Below are 19,595 nucleotides of genomic sequence, written 5' to 3' on the forward strand. Positions count from 1 at the left end.
TTTGTAAAAATGAATATACTTCACAGAGCTTTTAGTATTCAGTGCATTACGTTTATTGCCTAGTAATGCATTAAAAATGCATACAATCATGTTGGTCATGTTTTATTGAGACAGGTTAATTTTATTTTATAATAATGCTTGAAACCTTTCAGTGCAGTAGTCAGTGGCTTATCCAGGTCATATAACAATTTGTAACAAAAGCTGTATATTTTAAAAGAATGTTCTGCATTCAAATTAAGTTCAATAAACAGTATTTTTCATAGAGTTTACCAGGTTACAGGGTTTATCAGCACCATGTTGTCATGACAACAATTTTGTAATATTGGAATATAATAGTGTAATATATCTTTACACAGTGTAAACAATTTTATCACACTAAAATCATGTTAACGTGTAATGTTTGCATCTTGTGACTTAAAAGTAGGAACAAAAGCTTTTCTTTTTTTTTTTGCAATCAACATTATGCTACAAATACTGTTGATTGGACTTAAAGGTATAGTTCACCCAGAATAAAAATTCTCTCATCGTTTATTCTCCCTCATGTCATCATCACAGATGAACATAACTTTCTTTCTTCAGCAGAACACAAAGATTGTTCTCTTTTGGTCCTTACAATGCAAGTGAATGGTGATCTGACCTTTGTAGCTCCAATAATCATAAAGAAAACATAAGAATCCTGTGGTTAAATCCACATTTTCAGAAGCGATATAATAGATCAGAGTGATAAACATCAAAATTTAAGTCCTTATCAACGTACACCTTGTCATTGCAGTCTCAAGGCATGATCATGATTTCATGCTTGATTACACTTCCTAGTACTTAATGCATGCACATTGCACTAGATGTAATGCTGTGTGATCTAGCTTGAAATCATGATCTCAAGAAGACGGTTGATGTTCAGATTTAGTGAAAGATTTTGGTCTGCTCTCACCTAAAACTGAATGGATCACTTTTGAAGATAGATATTAAACCACTGAAGTCAAATTGATTACTTTTTTTTAGCTTCAACGTTGTGGCCACCATTAACTTGCATTGTACTCTACAGAGCTGAGATATTCTTGAAAAAATATTTTTGTTTCCTGCAGAAAAAAAGGCATTTACATCTAGGATGGCATAAAGATGACTAGATGAGAGAACTTTCATTATTTGGGCAAACTATTCCTCTAATAAATGTTATTGAGCAAAGGCAATAATCACATACTGTGTGCATTTACAGGGCCAATTTATTCGCCATGGACTGTGGGCATAAAACCAAACTTCCTGGGGGAGATCCTACAGTGGACAAGACAATTCCTGTCTGCTTCTTCCATTATGCGTGTATCTCAGTACGTCAGTGTGATCTCTCTCTTTGTCTGGTTCCTACTGAAGTATGTTAGTGGGATCCCCACACTAGAGAAACAAGCTCTGAAGAAGTGGGGCTCGGTCTTCGCTTTCCAGGATTACATGAAAAACACTCCACTTTGACCCTTCCAAGTTCAAAGGAGAATAAAGCACTGTACAGATCAAATATTTTGTTTACAGCATTTCATTCAAGATGTCATTAAAAACTAAACTGTATGCATAGGCAAGTGTGGGTGGAGAAAATATTCCTAATTCCTTTTGGGAAAAATAAAATTGAGGTTACACCAAACAATGTCTGTACAAGACCTTTTGTATGTTGAAGTTACAATTGCAGTTATAATTCTCAAGGACTTGAAATCGATCACAACTTCCCCTTTCCTATCATTTCTGCTACCCAATTTTCTAACATTGGACACACTTTGTGACTGTAATTTTGTATTGTACTCTAAAGGTGAACATTTGTCAGACTGCACATGTCGTATTGCTTCAACCTACCTCTAAACCTCAAATGCGATACATTATAAAAATGACTGACACAAATCACTTGCAGTAGATGACTATATTTTACAAACAGCACAAGTCTTACAAAGTGTCACACCACTCAAGATGAAAAGCTATTGGAATTGCAATTGGAATGGATAAATCAACCCCACTCAATGTTCCTCTCGATTAAAGGTGGCGCTTTTTAAACAATAAAAAGACTTGACAGATCCGCATACAAGTACTGGTCCAGAATTTTCACTGTTCTCTTCTGGAGTTGCACTACTGAAAGGAAATTATCAGTATACATTTAACAAACTGGACAAAGTATATGAAGTCCTATGATAAAATCACTTTGAGGACACCATGCTTTGATTCTACTTTAAATACGGGAGCTTTGAATACATTAAAATGGAGCCGAAACAGCATATAGACAAATCAATGTAATGGAAGCCAAATCTGAAAACATACATTGCTGATTGGTTCCAAGGATCTATGAACGAAGTGTCTTTGAAATATGGACATGTACATTTTCGATCAAAAACATAATCATGAAGCTAAAAGACAAAACTCAAGACTCACAAAACTCAGTTTGTGTTTTTGCATACAATTTGCATAGTAATAACCCCTTGATTTTTTTCATTCCATCCTGAATCACTTCTCAGAGGGTTCAAAGTGCCAGTGTACAGGAAACACCACAAATGAATGGTTTAATTTCCACAATCTAACACTCCTGATTCAATATTACATTAACAATGAAATGAGTTTAAATACAGAGTGCACACATTAAATAGCTCGATCTGAAGGGTCATTATAGCCTTGAACCCTCAACGATGTTGAGATTCCTCTTGTGGTTTCATGTAAAGCATAAAGCAAAGTATAAAAACATTACACTAGATTACAGTTCCAGATTACACTATATACAAATATTGAACATAGTATAATCATCGTTTTTTCTACGATCAGGTTTAGGTTTCTTGATAAAGAACTCCCAAACTGGCATGGTTCCAGTAGCTATTTTATGAGGATTTATGGACTAATGGAAGAGCTTGTATTAGTCCACCCCTTCGATTGAGGAGGGTAACAGTACATTAAAATGCTTAAAAAGTGACAAATACAAAATGTTACTAGAAAATACTGAACAGATAAAATGAGCGTTAATATGGATGGAAGCCATTATTGGTGGACAAATCAAATATAAAATAAGCAATAAGGATAGTGTTATATATTGCAGTGGTTTCCCAACAAAAAAAAAACTCTTAAGCCATGAGAGGGTAAACCGCTTCAGGGCTACTTCAGAAGAGGCGAAGCAAAGAAGTTTCCCTGGCGAGGGATGGCAACGGCAGCTCGACTCCTGCTAGCAAACCTAAAAACAGGGATGGAGGTTGAAAAAGGTCAGCTCACCACTTTTCAAACAGGGTTGTGTCTAGAGGGTAACCGTCCAACTGCCTGAAGTCTTGCAAGAGACGGATGCAGCGTTCACACGGTTTATTTGTGGACCCACAGAAACCCTACACCTTCCCAGTGTTATTGTTGTTAACGAAAAAAGAAAAACTATTTTCGTTTACTGAAAGATCGGAAAAATTGAAACTAAAATATTTTTTCAGAACCCTTATTTACAGAATAAAATAAATGAGTTTTTAATACACAGTAGGGTGAACATGGACATTGGGCAAAGTGGGACACTTTTGGAAATCATTATTTTCTTGGCACTTTTAATTATGATCCGAATGTCCCACAACCTGACATATCTTTATAGAAAGCTTAGGATATCTCCTACCATAGTCAAAAGCAAAAATTAAGAAATAATCATAGAAAATATTGACAAATTTTTGAAAGTATGGTTTTAAATATATATATATTTTTTATTTTCTTAAACACTTTTAAATCATATGTATAATTTACAAACATTAAGTCCAACAAATTGAATGGCAAAATAAAAATAAAACCTTAAATATCATTAAAAATCGAAAGCTATAATAACCCTGCAACTACCCCTAAACCTAACCTTAGTTACAGCAAATATGACTCTTGCAAGACTTTGGCAGCTGGACGGTTACCTTCTAGACACAGCACTGGATAATTATACTATAAAATGTAAACTAAATGGGGCTACAGTATGCATCGGAGGTCTCTACATACTTTGGAGTGATTGCGTTGAGAGTTGCGTTTTTCATGCGTTGGGAAAGAGAGCTTGATGATGGCGTCTTGCTCATCTGCTGGTCTGGGGTCGTGACGGGCCCAAACATACTTACTATGGCACAGAAAAAACAACATACTTTGTCACTGAAATCAATTAGGGTCAATTAAGGTAAGGTTATAATAAGTTGAAGACTTTAACATTTGGATGTGAAATTCCTACTTTTCTGATCAGGAGTGGCATGGACATTGGAGTTTTCAATAATCATGTGATCATTGTGAGCCTGGTCATTGTCGCGGATCATGAACTGGTTCCAGTACTCCACAGGCAGACCCAATAGACGCTCAACCACCTGACAACAAACCAGCATTATGAAATAAACACTACGAATGTGACTGAAAACACAACTTGAAGTCTATTGTAATATCAATAAAGACTTCCTGCTTTCAATTTGAAATTAGGCACAGCTAGGCAGACCTTCTTCTCAAACATTATTAACAGCAGTATAAACAACACCCACACTCTTTTTGCTACTGTAGAGAGACTAACAAACCCACAAACACAGTTTGCCTGTGAAATGCCCTGTGAAAGATGAAGATAAATGATATTAGAATCAGCTCGTCCTCATGTTGCACTGAGGTCAGTTAGTCACCATGTGATATTAGTCAGCACTCAGATATTAGTCACCATGTCTGGTTTTGAGGAAATTGATGGCAAAACCCTAGTAGAAATAGCATGTTAAAACTTTAATCTGCTGTCTTAACACACTCCCCACAACATTTTTCAAAAATGCATTTAACTGTCTGGAAAAAGATCAGTTAGAAATAGTAAATGAGTCACTCCTTTCAGGCACATTTCCGTAGTCCCTGAAAACTGTCAAGCCCTTTCTTAAAAAGAGCAATCTAGATAACTCAATATTGAACAACTATAGACCAATTTCAAATCTTACTTTCATAGGCAAAATCATTGAAAATGTTGTTTTCAATCAGCGGAACAAATTCTTAATCTTGAATGGCTACTTGGACAATTTACAGTCTGGTTTCTGTCCGCATAATAGTACAGAGACAGTGCTCATAAAGATCCTTAATGATATTCGGCTAAATACTGATTCAGGCAAAATATCAGTGTTGGTATTATTAGATCTCAGTACTGCTTTTGACACAGTTGACCACGAGATTTTCATAGACAGATTGGAAAACTGGGTAGTGCTCTCTGGGACAGTTCTCAGATGGTTCAGATCCTATCTAGAAGGTAGGGGATACTATGTGAACATAGGTAACTATGAACCTGAGTGGACACCCATGACGTGTGGAGTCCCACAAGGCTCAATTCTTGCACCACTCCTGTTTAACCTGTGCATGCTCCCAATAGGCAAAATAATGAGAAAGATCCTAATTGCATACCATAGCTATGCAGACAATACCCATATCTATCTAGCACTATCGCCAAATAATTACAGCCCCATAGAATCTCTGTGCCAGTGCATTGATGAAATGAACAGCTGGATGTGCCAAAACCTCCTTCAGTTAAACAAATGACAAGAGAGAGGTCATTTTATTTGGCAACAAATGCAAAATTCCAAAGGTGAACACATACCTTGACTCCATGGGACAAAAGACAAAAAACCAAGTAAGAAATCTTGGTGTCATTTGAGTTAGACCTTAGTTTCAGTACTCACATTAAAGCAATAACTAAATCAGCCTACTATCACCTAAAACATATAGCAAGAATTAGATGTTTTGTATCCAGCCAAGACTTAGAAAAACTTGTTCATGCATTCATCACCAGCAGGGTAGACTACTGCAATGGACTCTTAACCGGCCTTCCCAAAAATACCATTAGACACCTGCAGCTCATTCAGAATGCCACTGCCGGGATACTCGCCCTACCAAAAAATCTGAGCATATTACTCCAGCCCTCGGGTCTTCACACTGGCTCCCAGTTGCATTTAGATTTGATATTAAAGTACAATTACTTGTTTATAAATTGCTCAATAGCCTAAATATATTTCAGATATCCTTTTTGAATATAAACCTAACAGACCTCTCAGAAAGTCAGTTAGGTTCACTCAAAATAAGGTGAGACAGAGTTCAGCTGATTCCCACCCGCAGCTGGAACCAGCTTCATGAAGAGGTTAGATGTGCTCTAAAATTAGCCACATTTAAATCCAGACTGAATACACATCTGTTTAGCTGTGAATAAAAATGCTCAGACTGAGCATTGTGCTGCACATATTGATTTCACTGAGTCATTTTGCTTTTGTCTTTCTTTCATTATTATTATTATTACATCCTTTAAATTTTATTTTATATAACAATATTTCAATGTGTTTACAATTTTGGTTATCTTCTGTTTAATCAGGGAAGGTTAACAACAGTTATGAATGTTGTTAACATCTTGGTTATCCTCTACTGTGCCAGTGAAGATTAACAACAATTAAAGTGTCTTAAGAATTTTTAGTTATCCTCAATTCAATCAAGGAAAGTTAACAACAGTTATAGATGGTGTTAAAAATGTAATATTTTTTTTCTTATTCATTTTAATCATTTGAAATTTTTTCAAATGGGTTTTTATAAAACAAATTATGCATCTTGTATTTTCTTTAAAATGTATATGTAAAGTACTTTGAACAGCAATTGTGTATGAAATGTGCTATATAAATAAACTCGCCTTGCCTTACCGTAAACTAGAGGTCCATGATAATAGATTTTGCCGATAGTTTAACCAAGTTGTTAGAAAAGGCAGATAACCGATTCAAATGGCTGATAGCTTAGTAAATCAATTTATATTGTTAATATGACAGGCACAGACAGAGGCAACAAAAGTCCAAAATGAAAACAGTACATGATGCAGTTTATTGTTTTACCAAAATCCCAATAATAACCAGAAGAAAATTAATATATGGTGCATAACCATATCTTGACTATAAACAAGCTCAAAACACACAAGGGACTCATATTATGACTACAGCAACTGGAATAGATTTTTGCAGACAACTGATAGTCTAAAAAAGCAACTTCCGATAAAACTGGTAAAATCAAAACATCGTTTACCTCTACAATTAACTACTAAGAATTAACCAAAAAACTCAAAACACAACATGAAAAGGGGCTGGGACTTTCTTTTTATCCACCAGAAAATGACTGGATCAAGAAAAGTGGGCATTTCATAATAGAATGGACCAGCGCAGCTAGCTATGCCTGTCTTCTATATGATGGCTGGAGAGGAGGGGTTGAAAAATAAGAGGGATAGGTGGGATCAGCTGTTAAGTCATTTCAGAGGCAGAGCAAGTTATTATACTATCATCAGAGCAGAAAAGTGTATTATGTAAATCACATCAAAGATCAAAAAGACATTCAGCTAAATAGTTGTAGTAAAATTAAAATGTACATATAGAAATTTAAAAGGTTTTGCAAACTCAACCCAATGGAAAATAAGCCTTTAGCCAAGGACACTTACTTTTGGCTGTCGTTTGGTATCATGAAGGATGGTCATTGGATCTGGGTCTGGCACAGCATGCCCCACGATTGTGGGTCCAAAAACTCGAGCCAGATTGTAGATGTCCATCTTTGTGTCTGTGCTCTGGGCCACTCTGAAGAATATACCAGTTAAGCTCAGTAAATTTCAAGTTCAGTGTTCTCAAGTCTCATTGCTTAAATGGCTTTCCAAGAGAAGTGCAGATTTTTAAATATCAGGCCAATTGCTAATTTGCCCCCTTGAGCTTTCCCAGTGAACTAGATTTGGCCAGTGGCACAGGCAGCAAAGCAAACAAGAATAGCAAAATTGGGTTCTGCTGAAACCCAATGCCTGCTGTTTACCTCTGCAAGTGGATGATGAGGAAAGCAAGAGTGTCTCTGTTCGGCTGTGGTAGATCACTGATGTTCTGATAAGTCAGTGCGATGCTGTTGTCATCATCGGACAGCTCTATGAAAACAGAGTGACTAGTTATTGTTTACTGTACTTGGAAAAATGTGGCATCTTCAAAACGGCACTTACATAGAGCAGCACAAACCTGCAGCATCCATGAATGCACAGTTGAGACGGAAGGTTAGCAGGGGCTCTTTGAGGTTCCTTAAGAAGTCCTTGAGGAGACCAGTGATGGCATGTATGTCATCCACCTTGCTGACTAGCGGTACAGTCTTTCCATGCAGGAACTTCTCTTTCAGTTCCTTTATAACTCGATCAGAGCCAGACACTCGATATAACCCAGTCTGTGATTTGGATGCACAGGTAATACAGAACACAGGAGGTCTTAAAAAGGGGACTTAAGACCTACTTTTACGGAGGATTTATGGTATTTTGTTGGAACTTGACAGGCCCAAAACAACATTCATTTTCATTATATGCCAAAAAGCTGTGAAGATTTTTCTCATTTTCCCTTTTGCATTACATGGAAGAAACAAACTCCTTTAGATTAAAGTCCAAAGTATATTTTGGTCAAATGCTGAGCATTTGCGTACTGGACACGTCATCAGCAGAGTGTGCGAGCACTGTACATGCACAGCTCCATTTTTCTAACCATGTGTCTTTAAATGGACAGAATGGGCACACGGCTGGAATTCTTTGCACTAATTAGTGTCCACAAGGTGACAACACTCACATTTGAGCCATTGTTATCACGAAGCGGTGCTAGAATAAGCTGTAATAGCCACTAAACAGGAGGTGAAGATAAAAACAACAGCAGGACAATGGAGGTCAGGAGACACCTATAATATATAACTTGTGTCTGAGAGACTATAAAAACACCTTTATAAAGTCTAAACTCCTGAAGAGAAATAGTCCAGAGTCTCGTACAGTCATAGTGCAAATGCGGCAACCACCTGTGTATGCGCAGATTGTCAAATGGAGTACTTTGACAAGCTCGCGTTCGAAGACTCGGAGCGTTTGCGTCAATATCAAAGTATACTTTGGGCTTTAGAGTAGAGGTGGACAGATATATCGGTTTTACCGATTATTGGTGCCGATAGAAACTTTTTGGAACCATAGGTCATCTAAGTAAATTTATGCTGATAGTTTTTGTAATACTTCAATTAGAATGACTTGGTTCTAGAGTAACAGCGGCCGCTAGAGTTGAAATAAAAAACAATCACTGACAGCTCATAGGAATTTGCAGCAAGTTTTTCAACATTAACCATTCTTATTCACATTTTTAACCTCATTTTAATGCAGATTTTGGACGCATAATTGGTTTGATAAATCAAGTGTTCTAAATTGTAGCAAACTGTATGCATGTAAAGAAAAATGTGATTATGAAAACGTGCCCTGTCAGCACATACAAAATTCTTAATCTGGAGAAAATATAGGTTATTTATTTAGTAAATACTTGCATTTAGAGCACAGTAACAGAGCCAAGTCTCTGTCATTTTTAAAATAAGAGTCCCAAAATAAGTAAGTGTATTTCAGGATTGTTTAATATATATATAAATAAAAGTCCCACATTTTGGGAATATGCTGAAAATTAGCCACTCACCTCATGTAGGCCTCTCTGCTCAATCTCATTAACACAGTGCACCACCAGTGAAGGGATCATGGGAGAGGTGGTAGACACATAATTTGCCAGCGTGCCCTATGAATAACACACCAGAACCAGACAACCAATTTAACACATTTAATTAAATCCAAGAGTCCAACATTGGCCTTTTAGCTTAGCATGCAATAATCAGCAACATAATTCACTATAGTCATAATACAGACCCAGAACTGTGACAAACTTTTGCTAAAGATGCAACCATGATAAAACTTCATAAAGACGTCACCTCTCCGATTTTGACTGGAGTTCCAGCCATAGATGGAATGCAAGGCAGAGGGCAGCGTTCACGGCACTCAGGGTGGGACACCACACGGCAGTCCCTACACTTCAGCGAAATCTTCCCAAACTTGATCCTCTTACCACATGGCACACAAGACTCTGGCTTGATAACCTAAAAGAAAAGAAAAAGAAAAAAAAAAGTTATACTGAGGCAAATTGGATCTGATTTATTCTCAGATTAAACAACAATATCAGGGGCTCAACAATGAGGATGGCCTGGATGACGTTATCTTTTGGGCTAAAAGATGAGGTTGTTGAAATCGCTAGAAGAGCAATGCAAACCAGAAGAGTATCATTGCCGCACATCATACCGTTTTGGATACAAACTCATGCAGACGGACGCCTCCATTGCCCTGGGGAGTGCTAGGCTCTGCCTTGTATCCTCCATCAGGGTGACTGGACTGCTTGAACACATCCATAGACTGAACAGAGTCAGTGTCAGCAGTGTCCCACTCCAGACCAGCTAAAGAACAAAGTAGAGAGAGAAACATTGCTTACCTCTGCAGAGGGCAATTACAAATGCAATGGCTTGAGAAACAACCCAAGTATGCAAAGCAGTCCCCTCTAAAATATTGAGTGCTGGTTTGGAAACTCAACAAGGGATTCATTTTTAAACATTCTGCAAACCATTCTTTTAAATGGTTCAAATTAATCTTTGATCCTCTTCGACTGAACAAAGCACCTTTTTTCACAGCCTGGCCAAAAAAATTTAAATAATTATCACCATTTGGATTTAAATAAGCAGATATTAAGAGCTTATGATTGGATCATTATTACAGTCGGTTAATATGTTTCAGCTGTCAACAATATTTTTAACCCTAACTGATGAAGTGTGTAGCTTCTCATTCTTAAACAACCATGTCAGAAGACATGGAAAATATGTAACGCATCAAGCAAAGAAAACAATTAAGGAGACTGCTGAAGTCACTAGAATTGAGTTGAGAACGCATTATTAAAACCTGTAAGGATAGTGGTGAACCATCAGCTTCACAGAAGAAATATGGTCAGAAAACAATCTTGAATGATCATGATCGGAGATCACTAAAACGCTTGAAGTAACATCGTAAAAAATCGATAGTATAACTCACGGCTATTATTACTAGTGAAAGTAAGAGCATTTCCACACACACACAATGAAATGAGAACTTAGAGGATTGGGACTAAATAGCTGTGGGGCCACAAGAAATCCAATTGTCAGTCAGGCTAATCAGAAAAAAATACTTAAATTAGCTAGGGAGCATAAAGATTGGACTGTGGAGCGATGGAAAAAGGTCATATTGAGTCCAGATTTACCCTATTCCAAAGCAATGGGCGCCATAGGGTAAGAAGGGAAGCACATGAAGCGATGTACCAGTCATGAATAGTGCCCACTGTACAAGCCTCTGGATGCAGTGTTGTGATCTGGGGTTGCTTCAATTGGTCAGGTCTAGGCTCAGCAACTTTATGTGACAATAAAGTCATTCTGAATGTACTGAATGACCAGGTTATTCCAACAATGAATTTTTTTCATTTATGCAACCCTGGACAGAAATAAATGTTGTGACGTTGCATAAGGTTGTCGAAACAATGCCACAACGAATGCACGCCATAATGAATTATTATCCAATTAAATATTTGAGTTTGCAACTTTTTTTTTGGCCAGGCAGTGTTACTGCAATATTATATCATGGCTAGCTGCAATGCACACAGTAGCCTGCACATAACTCTTCAGTCAATAACAAAATCATATAATCAATGACTCAGAGCTGGAGAAGTTGCATTACCTTAAAATGCGTTCACAGAAGAGAATAATTCGTTTACAGCACTGGACTTAGCGTACCGGTCTTTCGTATGCTCCTGGTCCAGTAGGGAACAGCTTCAACTGTGGCAACAGCCTCAATGGGTCTCCCATCTGTCGGCACGGTCACTGTGGTCTTGGCCACCAGAGATTCAATACCCTGACAATAATGTCTCAACTAAATTAATCAAAATTATTTCTAACCATTCATTTGAGAAAAACAGGGAGGTGTAAAATATAGCTGGGTGGCATTTCAAATAATAAATACAAATGCAAATTATCTTATTATTTAATACCCCTCATGATGTATGTATGACTTACTTTCTTCACCAGAACACTTTTAAAGAAAAATATCTTGGCTCAGTAGGTCCTTAAAATGCAAGTGAATGGAGAGTTCTCTTTTGAAGCTCCAAAGATCACAGACAGTCAACAAAAAAGTCATCCATACGACACCAGTGGTTATGTTAATGTCTTCTAAAACAATACGATCGCTTTTAGTGTGAAAAAAATATCAATACTTGAGTACCGGTACTTTTTAACTCTTAAATCATCGCTTCTGGTAAGCTTCACAAGAGGGTGGAGATCACGCGGTCTCATATTCTCCACTCGCTTGAGACATCCATGATGAGCACACAAACGCACCATTGTGAGTAAAGAAACAGATAAATACACAGCCACACCAAAACCAACCATGCTACTGTACAATGTTCCTCCTCACGTAAACAGTGTTGCTCTTCTGGCTGTGCCGCATGTGCGTCAGTTCTTGCGTATTGCAAATGCCAGTGCGTAACGCTCCTGACCAGAAGCATGCTTTAGAGTTAAAAAAAGTACTTAACTATTGATCTTTTTTGCACCAAAAGCAATCGTGTCACTTCAGAAGACTTTAATTTAACAGCTGGTGTCGTATGGATGACGTTTATGCTGACTTGAGCTCTGGAGCTTCACAAGAGAAATCTCCATTCATTTGCATTTTAAGGACCTACTGAGCTAAGATTTTTCTTCAAATGTGTTTTGGTGAAGAAAGAAAAGTCATGCACACCTGGGATATCATGGTATCTAAAGTAAAGTAACAAAGAGAGAGAATTTTCATTTTTGGGTCAAATATTCCTTTAATCAGGACAAGGTCATAAACGGTTTAAACAAAATCAGATTGGTGTAGAATTGCATGTAGATTTTTGCCGATATCGTGTTGCATTAGTGGCGTCCTTACTGACTTATCCAAGTGCATATGCAACATTACATTTTGACTTTAAAATGGAGAATAAAACAACTTTAAATGTCATGTAAACACCGTTATCTTGCAGTTATTTTAAAGAAATATCCGGGTTCAATACAATTTAAGCTCAACCAACAGCATTTGTTGCATAATATAGATTAACACATTCTGATTCCTCCCTCCTTTTCTTTAAAAAAAAAAGCACAAATCTGGGTTACATTGAGGCACTTACAATAGAAGTGAATGGGGGCCATTTTGGATGTTAAAAGACTGTTTCAAAAGTATAGCCACAAGTCGTAAACAATGTGTTTTAAAATGATTTTTTGTGATACAATCATTAAGCTTTTCTGTGTAAAGTTGTATCCAATTTTACACTTTGTTGCCATGACAATGTAATGTCAATGAACCCTAAAATGACTGCAACAAATTACGATTTAAACAACTTTACAGCGCAAATTATACATACGTTTTAATGCAAGTTCTTCTGCATTTAAACCCTCCAAAAAATTGGCCCCATTCACTTCCATTGCAAGCGCTTCACTGCAGCCCAGATTCTTGCTACTTTTTTAGTATTTTTCAAAAAATATATTTTGTGGTAATCAATATTATGCCACAAATGCTGTCAAATGAGCTTAACTTGTATTGAACCCGGAATATCCCTTTAAGACGGAGATGTTGTTTCAATGAACCGATTGATTTGCAAAAAATTTAAGAAAACAAAATAGATGTAAATGTAACTGTTTATGACCATGTACTCCATATCATGTTCATGCATATTAATGAAAATTACTATATTTTGCATTAATTTAGTGAAAAACTCTGTAAAACAGGCTTTGATTGAGAATAACTAGATATTTACTTTATAAACGTCTTGCTGTAAACATTTTTAAATCACTTTTATGCCATTTCAGGGTAAATACATAAATATTAAGAAATATACACACGGAGTATCTTCAAAATACTGAAGAAAAATATTGAGAAGCAATATGTAAGATGAATCACCCAGCCCTAGAATGAACTAAAATATCAACATTAAATAAATCAAATGGGGGTTTGCTGGTTTGTTTTCATAATAATGAAAGATACAACCTACCAATATCCACACTTAATGTTCCAGAGAGCACAGTGGAATAATTTGAGATATATTGACCATTCACTGAGAAACTGAAACATTTTGCTCTTAATGCCTACATCAAAAACCTGCAGGGAGCTTTTAAACTGAAAAGACTCATTCCCCAATATTAAGCAATCAGTTATCTGCTTATGTAAACTGCTCTTACTTTCTCAGAAGTGCGGCCAGTGGAACGGGATCTCTTGGCTGCAGCCGGAGGTCCTTCTGTGTGGTTTCGGGAGGAGCGCTATATTTGGGTAGATTAAATGATCATATCATATCATATATATTTATGACAATTCGGCATGATTTTAAACACTGTTTGTTGGCAAACATACTCTCTTTTGCCGTTTCTTGAGACGAACGGTCCTGATTGCAGAGGAGTCCCAGTCCTTCAAAACAACCACAAAACAAATCAATAAAGAATGAGGCTTTGTAACAATGAAATTTAAACAATGAGTTGATTTTCTCAGTCAACACAAAATTAAAAATGACTCCATGTACTTTCTTAAAACATAGTCCTGTTTTATTGCAAACGATTCATCTGTAAACATTACTCCAAATGAAAAATAAGGGTTGTCTTTGTATCTTTCATCAAAATGTAATCAGATGTCCCAACTCTAAAATAACTTTCGTTGTCATGCCCTCTTATTTTTCAATCATTAGTCCATAATCCAAGGTTAGAGACTCACAGAGACAACTTTCTCCTATCCAATCAATTGACCCTTTGGCAAGCCCCACCTTAAAAGCGATTCTTACCAATCCCATCTTAACTGTTTCGGTCCACCATTTCTCTGACAAGCGTTTTTTCAAACAATTAGTTTCACTTGCCAAATGTTATCAGTTGTGAAATCGATATCTAATGACACTTTTCTCGTTTCAAGTGACTGTGAATCTTTTGCCTCAATTCTGATTCACATTCTCCACAGTTTTCAATCAAATTACTGTGCAATTTAACTATTTGTTTTACAAAAAACTTCAGATAAATATGCTTTATAATGTCACTCTTCATTCCAGCCCAGGTAATTATATTTGTGTTGCCCTAAAGGAATTTGTTTAACTTTCTCAAATGGCTTCTTTAAACATTTGCCTAATTTTAAATTAAGTTGATAATTACTTATCAATTTTACGAACAAGTTTGTTAAAACTGTTATTTGTGTCACGCGATAGTAAATGGTTTAACTTACTACGACTATGTCTTCATTGGCTATGGTTTAACTTGCAAGAACACAACAATATTATCAACTGTTTGTGAGAGGATTTCGCCCAAAATCGCACCGTTCATGGCAATCTCCCATTCATTCCCATGGGAAGTTCTACAAAGCTCGACAGAGCGAGCAACGGTAACCAAGGGGGGTGGAGCTTAGAGAAGTTTCAAATTCCCAATGGATAAAAATAGTTTCACTCAGAAATACAACATATTAAGAAAGTAAAATGGGTTGCGAAGGTCATTTCATGCTCACCTTCTCCATAGCATGTTAGACAGGTTTTTTTGAACAAGGAAGGAGGCTTACCAAGGAATCATCAGTTTTATCATAACTGATGTCTGACAAGATAGAGCCCGATTCATCAATGGTGGTCAGTCTAGAAGAGACAGATTTTGAAAAAAATTATTTGAGACATGTTGGGGCCTACAGCAGTAAGCAACACCATTCAGTCACAAAAACGAACTATTTATCTTTTAACATATGAATGTGCAGTCCAATGAAATAGATGTCAGTAGACATTGTACAGTCCAATGAAATAGATGCTTTTAAAAGGGTCATGACATATCTTTTTATTTATTTAAATATGTTCCTAATGTTCACTCACTGACAACATTAGTAAAGTTTTATTTTGTGCACAAAAAGAAAAAATTCCCACTTGCAAAACATGACTTTTTTTTTTTTACCCTCATTCTGACCCTCTGTCAGAAACGCTTGGTTTTGGGGCTGCATCTCCTTTAAGACTTGAAAGTTAACGCCCATTGTTATGATTGGCTCTCTGCTCTTGATTGACCCGTTCCCTTCTTACCATCTCACTGCTCACCACTACTGGGCGGGGCTACGGAAGTAATACGGTAAAATAGACTTTGATGTGTTTTTCAAATGTCTTCTACAGTGACATCACAGCGTGAAGGAAGTAGAGGACGCATCATTTTGGCAGCTTGTTTTCAATGCTCTTTTTGTAGTGAGAAGGAAGTTTTGAGGTCTAGTGTGGTTTTATAGTACAATGACCTCTTACATGTCAAAAGACCAAGGAAAATATAATTCCTCATGTCATGAACCCTTTAAGACTGTTCTGATACAGAAAGCCTAAAAAAACGCTATTGTGGAGACATTCTCTTACCGCCGGCTAATGTTGAGGTTTGAGGGATTCTGGGAATGGGTATTCAGAAATGCCAGGGCCGAGCGTTGCTCCTCATTTAATTTGATGCCATTACTGGAACCTTCAGACACCAGCAGCTCCCGGATTAGCTGAATCTGACGATCCTGCAGAGTGGGACAATATAATGTCAGGTTATATCCAATTAATGCTAGAATGTTAGACTCAGTCTCCATTCACATTCATTGCATCTTTTTCCATATAATGAAAGTGTGACTGAGACTGTCAGAGCCTAACATTCTCCTTTTGTATTAAATGGAATAAAGAATGTCAAACAGGCTTGGAACAACATGAAAGTGAGTAAATGACAACAGAATATATATTTTTTTTTGGTGAACAAACCTAGGTTCCTTGTCAAACAGGGGCTACTAACCAGCTTTGCAGAGTCAGCCTCTGCTTTCTGTCTCCGTCGGATTTCTACATCCACTTGGTTGCGGGCATGTTTGAGTTTGACTTCCAGTGCCCCACTCTCAGTCTCGGCCTTGGTGAGCACCTCCTTACATGCATTCAGCTCCTGCTCGAGTCTCAGCCATTTGCGACGAGAGTGCTCAAAGTTCAGGGCCATCTGAATAAACTCTGACAAAGTGACAAAACCATGTCAGTGGATTTTCAGTAGAAAGGGGATTAAATTCAGTATAATTCAAATAACACTCCTAAAGCAGGTATTTAAATAGAAATAGCATCCGAATGTTGAGACCACAGAAGGTAGGTACTTACGTGGCTCAATGCTCTCATTGAGGACATCAACCTGTGCCCGCAGATTTTCAAAAACGCTGTAAAGTTTTAGCACAGCAGTCTCCATCTCCTGGATTACAGAACAACAGAAACCAACAGTACAACTTCAAATAAGTAGCAGGACAAACTTCAGCTAGCAATTAATTTTGGCAATTGTTGTAACCATTAGCGACCAGTTCTTGGCCATTTTGAGATTATTGGCAGATAACTGCGTCCAACAGGCTGAATAAAGAAACAGCTCTCATTATTTACTCACCCTCACTTTTTCTGCAGAACCCAAACAAATATATTTTAAGAACATCTCAGCTCTGTAGGTTTATACAAAGTGAATGGTGACCAGAACTTTGAAGCTCCAAAAAGCATATAGGCCTAAAGGAAGCATAAAATCAATCCATACAACTCCAGTGATGTAATCAATGTCTTGAGAATCAATATAATAAGTGTGGGTGAGAATCTATTTTTAAGTAATTTTTACTATAAATTTCCACCTTCACATTCTTTTGTTTTTTAATGATTCGCTTTCTTCGTGCATATCATCACCTACTGGTCAGGGCTGGTTAAAGGTGGAGATTTATAGTAAAAAAAAAACTTTCATGCTTCCTTTATATGCTTTTGGTGCTTCAAAGTTCTGGCCACCATTCAATTGCATAGTATTATTTCGACATACAGAGCTGAGTGTTCTGCAGAATAAAGGAAGTCTGGGTTAGCATTAGGGTGATACATTTATGAGAGTGTTTTCATTTTTGGGTGAACTACTAGTGTTCATCTCAGGATTGCATCATTTACATTTACATTTATGCATTTGGCAGACGCTTTTATCCAAAGCGACTTACAGAGCCCTTATAACAGGGACAATCCCCCTGGAGCAACCTGGAGTTAAGTGCATTGCTCAAGGACACAATGGTGGTGGCCGTGGGGATCAAACCAGCGACCTTCTGATTAACAGTTATGTGCTTAGACCACTACACCACCACCACCGCATCAGCTACCCTGCTCTCTAAATATCAGTATCAGCCTTTGGACGAAACAAACCAAAAACAAAACAATGTTGGTTGACCACTAGAATAGCGTTTGTTAGTACCTCTGAGCCCATACATGTCAATGTTGTATTTGTAAGTCCTAGATAGGACATCCAGGGCTTTTGTGTCACGCAAAATATCTGGAGGCGTGGCCAATATTATAATATTAATATATGCTAAAATATGACGTGACGTTATGAATGCAATATTATAACAAAACATCATATTTTCCAACCACTCTTTAATGCGTTCATTTCGCCCCAAAACTATACAAAATTAATTACTTAAAAATATAAGCGCTAAAACCATTTTTGTTGTGACTTTGGAGGACTACATTGTCAGACAACACCAGCAACATTTACTACAGTATGCTTAATGGTGAACAACGATGATATAAATTATCGAGAAAATATCGTATTAGTGATCCGTTTCAGCGGTCGTTACATTCCCTTCGGTGTCCTCTGCATGGCAACCAGATAAACAACTCGCCATTCAACACGTACATTGAAACACTGTATTTCATGAAAGCAAATCGCCGTGTATTCTGCCTTACGGTTGTGTGTAGACGTCCAGGCGTATGTGTGATACGATTGAATATCTTGAAAAGAGACCAACACCACACCGGTTTATCCAACAAGGTCTACCCGGATATTATTTTGCCAACGTCAGCATCAGGAAGATTTTCTTTTCAAATTTACCCGCCAGCCAATCATCATCGCCCATGCACGGTGACGTCAGCGCGCTGACGCAGCACGTGTAGGCGGAGTGTATGATACACTGCTAGAAGGGATCTGTGGAAGGCAGCTCATTTATCTAGTAACCTACTGTAATTTTCATACTCCACAACTACAAAACTAGCCAAGAAAGTAGTAAGACCTGACTTAAAAAAAAAAAAAAAAAAAAAAAACTTTAGTGTTGGTATTATTTTTACAGTCACATCAGTTTTGCAGCTCCTTGATCAGTCAAACAAACAACCATCGATGAAGATAAGTTATCTCTTTCATTTTAATCAAAGCAGCAGTGGATACAACTATATTTGTAACAATTCTAAAAAAATTTTTTAAAGAAGAACTTAAAGGAATAGTTTACACAAATTGAACATTCTCTCATAATTTACTCACCCTCATGCCATCTGCAGATGTGAAGATTTTCAGAAGAATAGTTCAGCTCTGCAGGTGCATACAATGCAAGTGAATGTGACCATAAATGTGAAGCTCCAAAAAGCTTCTCCAAGAAGCAGACCAAAATATAACTTCTTTTTCATCTTGCCATTGCAGTCTCTGGGCACAATCATGATTTCAAGCTCGATTATACTTCCTAGCGCCAAGTGCTCTGCGCATGTGTAAAGTACTATATGTAATCGAACTTGAAATCGTTGTGTGCAGTGAAAAAGAAGTTACATTTTTGTCTGTTCTCACCCATAATAGATTGGATTAAACCACTGAAGTCATATGGATTACTTTTATGCTGCCTTTATGTGCTTTTTGGAGCTTCAAAGTTTTCTTCACCATGCACTTGAATTGTATGGACCTACATAGCTGAGATTTTCTTCTAAAACCCTTTGTTTGTGTTCTGCAGAAGAAAGAAAGTCATACACATCTGG

General features: G+C 37.2%; 1 protein-coding gene across 1 annotated transcript; it reads right to left on the reverse strand.

Annotated features, from left to right (window-relative positions):
- Window positions 1-1,897: 1,897 nt before the first annotated feature.
- LOC127628977 (rac GTPase-activating protein 1-like) lies at window positions 1,898-18,658 on the reverse strand. The gene is made up of 17 exons (XM_052105978.1): window positions 18,546-18,658; window positions 16,956-17,043; window positions 16,612-16,814; window positions 16,203-16,345; window positions 15,389-15,458; window positions 14,213-14,266; window positions 14,044-14,121; window positions 11,590-11,707; window positions 10,082-10,233; window positions 9,718-9,882; window positions 9,432-9,527; window positions 7,974-8,172; window positions 7,780-7,885; window positions 7,421-7,553; window positions 4,184-4,313; window positions 3,964-4,075; window positions 1,898-3,187 (listed from the first exon to the last, which is right to left on the reverse strand). Exons 2-17 carry the CDS (start codon window positions 17,038-17,040, stop codon window positions 3,112-3,114), a joined length of 1,920 nt encoding a protein of 639 aa, XP_051961938.1. The 5' UTR covers window positions 17,041-17,043; window positions 18,546-18,658; the 3' UTR covers window positions 1,898-3,111.
- Window positions 18,659-19,595: the final 937 nt, after the last annotated feature.

This window comes from Xyrauchen texanus, chromosome 35 (genome assembly GCF_025860055.1).
Source record: "Xyrauchen texanus isolate HMW12.3.18 chromosome 35, RBS_HiC_50CHRs, whole genome shotgun sequence".
NCBI lineage: Eukaryota > Metazoa > Chordata > Actinopteri > Cypriniformes > Catostomidae > Xyrauchen > Xyrauchen texanus.

Coding starts and splice junctions, on each gene's coding strand:
- LOC127628977 (XM_052105978.1), bottom strand. CDS start 17,040: ATGGAGACTGCTGTGCTAAAACTTTACAGCGTTTTTGAAAATCTGCGG. Junction 16,346..16,611: donor AGGCTGACTCTGCAAAGCTG/GTTAGTAGCCCC, acceptor CCCACTCTGCAG/GATCGTCAGATTCAGCTAAT. Junction 3,188..3,963: donor CTCAACGCAATCACTCCAAA/GTATGTAGAGAC, acceptor CCCTGTTTTTAG/GTTTGCTAGCAGGAGTCGAG.